At 44.3% G+C, this 11,136-nt stretch overlaps 1 protein-coding gene across 1 annotated transcript; it reads right to left on the reverse strand.

The window, feature by feature from the left end:
* Nucleotides 1-177: 177 nt before the first annotated feature.
* On the reverse strand, nt 178-11,136 carry NOLC1 (nucleolar and coiled-body phosphoprotein 1). Its single transcript, XM_063163668.1, has 14 exons — nt 11,005-11,136; nt 10,847-10,902; nt 10,651-10,772; nt 9,456-9,571; nt 8,538-8,679; nt 7,909-8,015; nt 7,104-7,254; nt 6,417-6,551; nt 5,932-6,021; nt 4,504-4,650; nt 3,715-4,278; nt 2,908-3,020; nt 2,437-2,517; nt 178-2,207 (listed from the first exon to the last, which is right to left on the reverse strand). Exons 1-14 carry the CDS (start codon nt 11,113-11,115, stop codon nt 2,049-2,051), a joined length of 2,094 nt encoding a protein of 697 aa, XP_063019738.1. The 5' UTR covers nt 11,116-11,136; the 3' UTR covers nt 178-2,048.

Consider the following 11,136-nt stretch of genomic DNA (forward strand, 5'->3'; position numbering starts at 1 on the left):
GCCAGCTGCACAGGCAACCTTTTACTTCTGAATGTCTGTTACATGTCCACAATCATTTAAGTAAGATGACAAGTAGTTGTAGACAGATGTAGAGACAGTGCTGTTATCCCCAAGCACTGGTACCCTCCCTTTTCCCACCCATTATCCCATATCTTTAACTACCAGATCCACTCAGACTACAAAGGCAGCAATCTTTATTTTCTGACACATTAAATTCTCACATTTTATACTCACATTTTTTAAAAACCTCAAAGCATAAAAGTATTTTAAACAGTTTCAAATGTAAGTTCCAGATAAACAGAAAAAAGAGGGCAAATGACAAGAAAGATGATGTTCAAATCCCCATGCAGAAAATACTCTTTCCCACCTTCCTTTGGCCTCTAACCTTTACTTTATTGTAATAACCATGGTCTCCTGGGCCCCTCTGCACTGTAGCCCCAGTGATTGTGCAAGCTGGGGGAAGTCCTGAAAAATGCTCACTGGAAAAAGTTGCCACTCATGTACATGGGGGTGGCTCATCAAGTCTCATCCCAACCCTCAATTAGGTGACACTGCTCTGCACACAAACACAGCTTCCTACAACAAGGCTCTTCTCATTGGCACCCTTTGGGGAGGGAATGGAAACATGGAAATCAGGCCCTGCACTACCTCTCAGTGGCTGACAGCTTCATCATGTGGGGTAAGCATATTTCACAGCCCACTACTCCATTTCCCAAACATGCACTACCACTATTCACCTCATACTGGCTGTGAGCTCAACCCACTGCTCCTCAAACTAGTTAACTTAACCTACCTAACAGAGGGGGAATATTTTCTACCAGATGCAAGCTGCACCAGACGAAGCAGTCACACAACTGAGTGAATGCAAGCTCACCCCTCAATACACCATTACACTGTCAATTGCTCATGAAATCTCAGTTTAGGCTGCAAGTTTCTCAACTTCTTTGTGGCTGCCCATACTGAACATACACTTTTAGCTCATGCTTCAAACCTTACAGCACCAGGGTTTGCCCTAGTGCTAGGGGGAAAGTGGCATTTATCTTCTCAAGAAAGATTTAACAGATGGAAAACAGATTAAAGACCAAATGGTCTAACTCAGAAATTTAAGGCATTAATGATACATTCCCCTTGACACCTAACAAGCTCCATCTCACACTGCTGGCAGTAAATGCCAGCTGGCACATTTTATGTTCAGACAGAACAAGCAGTAATGCCACTGCAGCCAGAGCCTCTGAAACAGTAACACTGCTTATCCACCTCTGCCTTTTGCTAAAAGGCCTTCATCTCCTCAGTCTCCTTTTCCCTTCCTACACAATCCCCATGCAGTTAAGTTTCTGTACAACTTCACTCCCCAGCTACACTAATGCAAGTGTTATTAGGAGTGCCACAGCAGTACTGTAGACCTTGGTCTTTCTGACAATAGCGCCCACCTTGCAACTGCAATCGATACTGTTACTCAACTACTAAACCACCTTTAGAGACTGCTTCTCCAAGTACTCTGGTTAGTGGCCTCCACAGGAGTGCAAGGAAGAGGAAAGTAGGTATTTACACTACAAGGGTAAACTTGAAATGTCAAGTGGGGTTGGGGATTACAGCCAAAGCGCTCAAATCAGTTGTTCTTACAGTTACTTGTCAGAGGCAAGTGACAATACGTGCCTTTTCAAAGGTATGAGAGTTAAACTGGCTGGAAAATAAATGGGAGGTTAAAATACAGGACAATGATTTCTCTTTCTTCTAGTAGATGGGCAGGAAACCAAAAGTAAAAAACACTGCCAGCCTTTCAAAATAAGACTGTAGAACATATAAGTCCTGGCGGCCACCCTAGTGGTGCCAATAACACCAGCTTAAGGATGGTTTCAAATTAGGAGACTAAAATTTAGAAATAAAACAGGGAAACATCCAACCATTCTCCCACATCCCTACACTGGAGCTGCCTGCCCCACAAGGGCCATGGGGAGGTAGCATTCCAGGCAGGCTTGACACCCATAATGTCCATATGCCCATCCCAGGTGTTCTGGTGAGCAGATGGTTTATGAACTCCAACATTCTCAGTCACTTTCAAACTTGACAGAATTGACTTGGGTTGATATAGTGCCCCCACGATAGCTGCCTCGCTTTTTCTTTGTTTTCTCATGACGGAAAGATTTGCCTTTAGTGTATTTCAGGATGTTGTTAGCTTTCTCACCCCAGTCGCCAGCTGCTCCTTTCTGTGAGGGATGGAGGGGGGGAAAATAAATTCAAGTCAGTACCCAAGAGAGGGAGGGCAATGCTCTACACTTCCCAGCACATTGGCACAGGAGCTGACACTGCTCTCCCATGCGCCTCCTGGTGGAAGAAGGTCTCACCAAAACCACTCCCCAGAAGCACACCGAGCCTGCTCTGCAGTCAGGTACTTCAGAGACCAATTGTTACCACTCTGGCACCACCTAGCCCTACCTTTGCTTCAAATGAGTTATCAGCCACACGGGCATCCACCTCAATCTCTTCTTCCCTTACGCGACGGAATGGAGAGGACGGCTGTTGAAAAAGAAAATGAGAAACACACAATGTTCCTTTAATCACAAACAAACACACAATGTTCCTTTAGTAACAACCTCCTTCCTTGCCCTGCAAATACAGAACCCTATTCACATCACCTCAATCTTTAAGTGTTTCTCAGATTCACCATTCTTTCCCCACTTCAGATCAGACAGCTCAGGAGTGCTCCTGTGCAAGTATATCAAATCAGCTTTTGCCAGAATAATATGTTATGTGCACTCCCTAGGGTTCTCCGGACAAGGTTAGAGTACTTAAGGAGATAGCAAAAATACAAATAATCCTGTGGGCCCAACCACCCAGAAAAACCTCTCCTTGTTCAGAAGGCAGAGATGCCTCTTCAGCCAGCTGCCACAGTCCACCCTCACTCACCCGTTTCACCTTGGGAACTGTGTGTGGTGTTTTGGCTTTGATCTTTGCTTTTTTACTGTGTGGTGTTTCTGGCTCCTGAACATCTTCCCTCTTCTGTTTCTTCCCGACTGTACCTGTTAGATGTACAGCAGAACTTTAAAGGCAGCGTTGGGAAAAGTAATGGCTTCTGTTCCCCAGAAAGCAAACCCAGTGTTGACACAGGTGTGAGAACTGGTGTCTGCATTACTTCACCCACAAAAAGAGACTGCTGTACCAGACACTAACAAATTCTGAGTCAGCAAGGACTCCTAACCCTATCCTAATGGATAAAATTTTATGCAATAGGATAGCCCTATATGAACGATTTTGCATACTTGAGAGAGTTCTGTTAGCCAAAGTTTGCCAGATTTTGGATTCATACCATATGCACTTGCACACATCAGTAGTGCATCACTAGTTGTTTTCCTTCTGGAGGGTTAAAGATTGAAATTGCGCACCGGGGCATCAACTGTGGTGTCCCACTGCACACAGACAAGGTCCTCCAGCAGTCTGCTTTGCTGTCACTAAATCATGTGCATGCACAGATGGCAACTGGCAACAACTACACAGACATGTACTTCACATTACCACAAATGTGGTAATGTGCAGCCATGCAATGCAGACAAAAAAGATCCCACCAAATTCAAAACTAGCCCTTCCCTCTTACTACTGCACCAAATGGCACAAACACACAGAGATTACAATGAGTATTGTTTCATGAAGTCTTCCATTCATGCTTAGCTCAGTAACACTGCCTGACAGACCCACTTCCCACACTGCTGGTAATACCTCCATTGACTTTTCCAGTCTCTTCTTCAGAGCTGCTTTCACTGCTGCTACTGCTGCCACCAGCTGGCTTAGACTTCACGTTGTTTGCAGCTACTGCAGATGCTTTTGCTTTCTCTGTGGAGGCAGGGGCTTTAGAACCGTTCTGCACCCCCTTCACTGCCTTTTTGGGTTTCTCATCCTCTTCACTGGAACTGTCTGATGAGCTGCTGCTACTGCTAGAAGCAGCTGCCTTCTTCCCCACAGCTGCTTTTGCTGCCCCTGTAGATTTGGTGGCTGGTTTTCCTGCTGGCTTTTCTTCTTCACTGCTTGAGCTATCAGAGTCAGATGTGTCTGCTTTGGGAGCTGGAGTAGAAGGTTTGGACAGTGGCTTAGCCACTTTGCCAGCTGGTTTAGCTGGAGGACATTTCTTCTTCTTCTTCTCATCCTCAGAACTGCTGGAGCTGCTATCTGAATCAGAGCTACTCTGTGCTTTCTTTATGGCAGCTGGAGACTTCTTTGCTGCAGGGGTTGCTGCTTTAGTTGTGGGCTTCACAGGAGCTGCCTTCTTGTCAGAACTATCAGAATCTAGAATGGAAAGAAAAAGAGCAATAAAGGCTAAGTCTCATTCCTTTAATACAAGGCCAGCACTCAGATTCAGTGTTGATACACAGTACACTTCATCATCTGCTTGAAACAACATTGCAATGGGTATTCCTGTCCAACTGCATCTTCAGACCCTGCCCAGAAACAGAAAGGTCTGAACAAGAACAACATGCAGATAGAAATTCTCCTTCTCTCCCACTCCAATACCTGAGCTGTCTGAGGAAGAACTGGAGTCTTTCTTTGCTTGTCCAGGCTTGACAATTACTTTTGCTGGTTTGGAAGTATTCTTTATCACAGGTTGTTTAGCAGGGAGCTTATTCCCTACCTTCTTTTTATCATCTTCAGAGCTAGAATCTAAAAAAAAAACACAACAAAAAAAAAGTTCTTCAAGTTAAGAGGCTTCATGTGCAAGTTACTTTAGTGGTAACATGTATGTAATTTATGGGTAAGTGAAAAGCAAAATGGCTCAAGGCTGAGCCACTAGGCAACTGGCAAGCATCTGATGAACACTTGAACAGTCAAGGGACAGCATTCATTTTTCATGCATCTTCTTTGTTGGGAGAAAGTGGAAACAGTTTAAGTTGTTCACTAATGCATGCACAAGGAAGGAAATATTTGGAGAATAATGTAGGAGAAGAGGTACTGAATAAGGAATTTTAGAGAAAGTACCAGTATCATTAAACGTGGGGAGAAGAAACATTGAAAAAAGAATCTATGTGGTAAGGGTCAGAAAAAACATATTAAAAAATTAAGAGATAAAGTTGACAAAGCATGCAAAGTGAGGCAGCAACAGCACAGTATCTCATTTTAGCTAATTCTTCTATCAGATGAGGAAGCAGCAGTTTGAAAATGGAGACTCTTGAGTACAAATACACCTTTGTTTGTGCTACATGGATCTGGAATATTAAACCTGATCTATTCCAGTATTGCTGAACACTTCAGCAACAGCAATCAAAAACTTGACAACGAGGTAACAAAATCAGGAGACACAGAACAGCTGACATTCACTGGAGTGTCACACAACCTAGTGCTAGGGCTAGCTGTCTGCAGACTGACTGGCAGCTGCTACCCAGTCTCTGCCATGCCACCAGAGATGCTGAGATATGCCACAGGAGCATCTTGAACTCAGAGGGAAATTGCAGCACATAGGGAACTTACATGGGAAATACCAAACCTGAAACCTGGCTGACACAAGAGACAAAGTACTGCTCCCATTTCTAGGGCCACATCAGAAGAAGGGAGACATCTTCTAAGTCTAGTTTGAACTTCATATGGTGATTACACTTTTATTTCAGATACTTCTCCAAAAACAATGGAATAACAAACCCCAAAAATCTCAAGAGAGATGTTCAAGAACAGTTTAACCATTAAACATCTGTAAGAAACCTGATTCACAATTGCCTGCCCTTTCCATCCAGCAATATGGACTTTTCTACACTTGCCAATGGTCTTGTCTCATGGTCACACTCCCCCTTGAACTGCAGGCTGCTGGTTTTCAATTTTGTATCTTGCTATTCCTGGAGACTCTGAAGCTTTTAAGCTCATACACTAAGGCTTTTAGATACATCACTATGGAGCAACTTGGCCAGTAAAAACATGAACACAAAAGAATCAGAACTTGATTTCTTGAATTACCTGAGTCACTGTCAGAACTGGATTCAGCCTTCTTGGTAGTCACAGCTTTCTTCTGGGGGGCAGGGGGTGTTTTAGCTACTACTGCTTTGCCTAAAAAAGCAAGTTTAAAATTAATAGGCCACATCCACACCACACCTTTGTCCCAAGATCCAAACCTCAGCACAAGTGAAAAAGCTCCATTCTCAGTACATCAGCCACTCAGCCAGCCTACTGGAAGCCACGCAAGAACTTGGCTTATTCCCACTAAACTAGATCCCAATGACTTTTCAAATCAGCATGTGCAAATGCAACCGGACCACAGTTCAGATCCACAAGTTCTACACAGTGGTGTTTGGAATGCCTTCAAATTAGTCAGAAGCTTCCAGAAGAGCAAATAGCAACACAGAGCAAAGAAAAACAGCTTTTTCAAGGAAGCCAAGACCTTGCAAAATCCTTGTTGGCACAATGTAGTGCTCCCTCTGCACCCTCTCCTTCTCACAACATACCTGCCTTTGAGGGTACCTGCTCTGCCTCATCACTACTGTCTGAGGAGTCACTGCTCTCAGCCTTTTTTGCAGGAGCTTTAGCAAGGCCCTTCTTTGCCTGTGTTCCTTGAGGAGGTGGTACAGCACTGTATGGACCTACGAAGAGAAACACAGCATTCTGCATGATAAGAGAAACACAGATGCTTGCATGATAATGTGAACAGCACAAGGTGTTTGTTGTAGTTAGAATAAAGCACTTTGCTATTCACTTCCATTTATTCCCCTACTGTAGCTACAATCCAACACTAGCTTATAATTTGAAAGATTATACCCACCCCATTGCTACCTCCTTGTTTCTACTGAGTTTAGGGTAGAAACCCTACTCCTCTTAGGGTTCAGCTCACCCAACCATCTCTGCAGAAATTTTCTCTGCACTTTTAGAAGAACGGGAGCTTGCCAGCAAACTTTTACAGAAAAAAATCAGATATGTCAATTTTTCATTGTTTTCATTTACTGCCTTCTCAAATCCTCTGGTTAGAGAGTCAGACTGACCTTGGATGATTGACCCTCTACTCAGACCAGCTCTCTACTGGAAGCCTAAGACATTATACCACACTGATCAGAGGCCCATTTAGCCCATCAGCTGGACTGCAACTGAATGGCCCTGGATACTTCACAAAAAAAACCTATTTAGTATTTTTTACGCACCAGATTTTGGCTTTTGTTTTGCAGGTGGCTTTTCATCATCTGAGCTGTCAGATGAGTCCTCACTGCTGGAACTTTCCTTGGCACGTTTGGTTTTCCCCGGACATGCTTGAGCGGCTGCAGGTTTTGGCAGAGGTGATTTCTTGGGAACAGCCTTATCAAAAGAAATATACATTAAAAAAGGAAATTCAGAAATCTTGTGGGGACAACTGGATCTTGCTTAATTCCATGCCTCACTTAAGAGCAAGCTCCCAAGACAAAGGGAAGAAGATTAAGAGAGATTCTCAAATGCAAATTTTAAGAAACACATGAGTATCATTATCTTTCTAGCTCCTCTGCTATTGTTTTCTGCTCCGTGAACCCCTAATGATGAGTTCCTCTGAACAAAAGGCAGAGGACTGACTGGAATTTAGCAACTGCCACATGATTAAAAACAACTATGATTATTTTTGTGTTCCAGGAAACATTTTTAAATGCTTGCTAGTGGAAAACTCAAAGTAACAGCTAAACAAGCTAAACATGAAAGAGTCAGGACAAAGCAAGTTTCTATGATGGAGACACAATATGGTTATGACACAACAAGATGTTTTCCTGTAAAGGAAGGAGCAGAGAAAGTAGCAAGGAGGTATTAGGGAAGAAAAAAGCAGTACATGGAGAGATGCTAGAGCACATAATCCCAGCATATGAAGGAGAAGCAGGTGTAGGAATTATACTGAGCACAGCATCTGTGTAGCCTGTGCCTGCAAGATAATACCCAGTGTTACCAGACTTCTACACTGTGCATGAAGTGTCCCATAGTCTAATTTACCTTTTTTGGTGGAGCCTTTTCCTCATCAGAATCTTCACTGCTGCTGCTGCTACTGCTTTCTGCTTTTCCATTGACAACTTTGGCAGCTGCCTGGGCAGCTTTACTTCCTTTGGAGAGAAGTAAAAAGGCACATTGCAAAACATGCTATGTAGATGAGGGTAATTACACTGAGCAGTGAGTATCTCAGAGGAAAAAGACCCACAGAAGCCGACAGAGCACATTAAGTGTACTGCTTTTGTAGTAGTACTGCAAAACTCTTGGTTTATCCTACTGCAACCTTAGAGAAAGTTCTCTGGAAACTGTGTCTTTTAGCTCATGGGAAGTTCCAAAACTGAAGGCTTAGTAAAGATCTTCCCTGCTTTTTGAGGGGAAGACAATGACAAATGCAAAACAAAAACAGTTATTCAAACGGTGTGGTGCTCAGGACCAGATGTTTTATTTGCATTCAGTTCTACACCTCTGTGCCAGAACAGACTAGACTGGAGTGGAATGGCAGTGGAATGGCAGTGAAAGCAGATTTTCAGACTGCTATGTTAATATCTATGTCTTTGCATGTAGGTGCAGCCCGCAGCACTCCTCCCCTGCTTTTTTGATTTTATACTTCACTCATGATCCACAATAACAGGTACCTGATTTAGGTGTTGCTGGTTTTGGTGGTTGCTTCTTTGGTGCTCCTTCATCTGAGCTGCTTGAGTCAGAACTGGAACTCTCTGCCTTCTTCTGAGGCTGAATTTTGGCTCCAGCTGGCTTCACAGCAGGTTTTGCACCTTTCTAAACAGCAGCAGGAAAAACTGATTAACCCTCAAAGTCATGAAAAGAAAACAAGGCTAATAAGATGGACACATACACAGAGTGTAGAAACAGCTGTCTTTCACAGACATTACCATTTAGATTTGAAAACACCAATCTGCTTAGTGGTCAGGGTCTGAAAATTCTGGGATAACAGTTCTGCTCTAGAAAACCTCCCAGAAATGCATTGGAAACCTCCTTTGCACATCAGTCTTTGGTTTTGCCTCCTTAAAATGGGGCAGCTCTGAGGCTGGCACTGTTCTCTTCCCTCTACAGATCACACTAGCTTGAAGACTGAAAATACTGACAACTCTAGCTGGTCTCCCCTAGTGTACAATGTTGTCACTCTTCCTCCCCTGCCACCATTCTTCCTTGCCTCCACTTTAAGACCATGACTGCAGCAAGAAAAAGCTTTTTTTTACCTCTTTTTACCTAAACATACACATATATACATATATAAAGATCAAACTTATAGACTCGGATCTTTCTTTGCAAAGGAAGTAAGCCCTGGCAGTCTTAGGATAAAAGAAGGACCAGATTTGGATATGAAACAAGGGTGCAGAACCAAAAATTAATTTTTCCTAGGACCAGTCCAAATTGCACTACAGAAATGTCTTTCTGCATTGTATCTGCAGCAGCATGGGCATTTCATAGTTCAGGACTGTTGAGCTCAATATCCCATGCAATTCTGTTGGTTAAATTTGCTATTGTTCATCACTGTCAAACATGCATTAAGGCTGCTGGAAAGAAAAGCCAACCTTTGCTGGCTTCTTCTCCTCCTCCGAGTCTGAATCATCACTGGAGTCCTCACTGCTGCTCTCTGCTGTCTTGGCTGCAGGAGCTGCTTTTGCTTTGGGCACAGCTGATGCTTTAGCTGCAAATAAGGGACAGCGTATATTGATAAGTTAATTGACATTTTTTGTGTACCTATATCCTGCACTAGTGGGTATTAGAGCTAAAGGATATATAAAGATCATTAAACCATGACTGAAGTTCACAACACTGACTTTGTTTCTCGAGCAGTGTGTGAGACTGCTCTAAAATGGGTAAGCAAAAAGATAAAACCATTCTAGAATTTATCTTTGTCACACACAAATTAGAGTGCAGTTTTCTATCACCAAAAATGACAGCCCACAAAGAAAGAGCACCCCTCAAACTGAGATAATATTAGCTGGGTCTGCACATCTCTCAGCTTAAGAAGCTGCTGAACAAGTACAGACAGGTGCTTGCAAAGAGAACCACTGCAATTTCGTGTTAAGGTTCCAGACACCCAAATGTGTTTTGGCCAAATCCATTTCCTGGTTACTGATTGCTTTTCAGTAATGTGGAGCAAAAAAAAAAATAGTTTTGTCTTATGTTATATTTACAACTGTCCTTATCAAATAAAAATCAGATATAAGTTCAAATTCAGCTTTAGGATGGGTTAAATCAAAGACATATTTTCTTTCTGTGTCTCTTCTCATTTATTCCTTCCATCCTGCAAATCTACTGCTAGACACACACAACCTTGTGTATAGTGATTAATAAATGATACAAGAACAGTTGCAGATAAAATGGAAAAATACAGCTCACCACACAGCAAAGTGCAGCACAGGGATGTATTTTTTGGTAGCACTAGTACACGAGCTCTAAAGGAAAAAGGGTAGCAACCTCACACAGGCAGCAGGTGAGTACGGATGCCTGGCACTTCTTTGGAATGGCTAAAGCCTTCCATGGGACACAAACGGCTGTGCCTAAATTTTAGCAAGATACAGAGATCATCCTTAACTAAAATTAAGCTATCTTCCATAGTATGGGCAAAAGACCTGCCGAAACCGAGATCAGTCAATACAAGCCTAATCCTGATAGCTGCTGAAAGGCCTTCCAAGAGCTGCTGAAGCTGAGCTCTAAACGCACGTGAGAAGCCAGCGCCAAACACAGCCCCGGCGTGCACAGGGCCGCGCACAAACCTACCTGGCTTCTTGGCCGGGGGTTTCTCATCCTCCTCGCTAGAGCTGTCACTGCTGCTGGCCGACGGCTTCCTCTTGGCCTGGGCGCCGTTCGGGACCAGCTTTCTCTTCTTGGCCGCTGGAGACCTGCGGGAGAAGGGCTGAGCGGGGCCTGCGGGGCGCGGGCCGGGCGGAGGGGCCCGCACCGCGAGGGCACTTACTGTAGCCAGTAGGTGAAGATGTCCAGCAGCGAGGCCGCGTTGGGGTCCTGCTCCTTCTAAAGCGAGAGAGGCCGCGTCAGCCAGAATCAGTCAATCGCTGATCCCCCGCCCGTCCCGTCCCGTCCCGCCCGCCCGCCCGTCCCCCGCTCCCCGCTCACCGCCGCCGCCTCCTTGGCGAAGGCGCGCGCCGCGCCCTGGCAGCCGCTCTCGCGCAGGAACGCGAGCACGAGGGGGAACAGGTCGCTGGGCACCGCGCGCCGCTCCGCCATGATGCACACGCCGACACGTGC

This window comes from Melospiza melodia, chromosome 9 (assembly GCF_035770615.1).
Source record: "Melospiza melodia melodia isolate bMelMel2 chromosome 9, bMelMel2.pri, whole genome shotgun sequence".
Lineage (NCBI taxonomy): Eukaryota > Metazoa > Chordata > Aves > Passeriformes > Passerellidae > Melospiza > Melospiza melodia.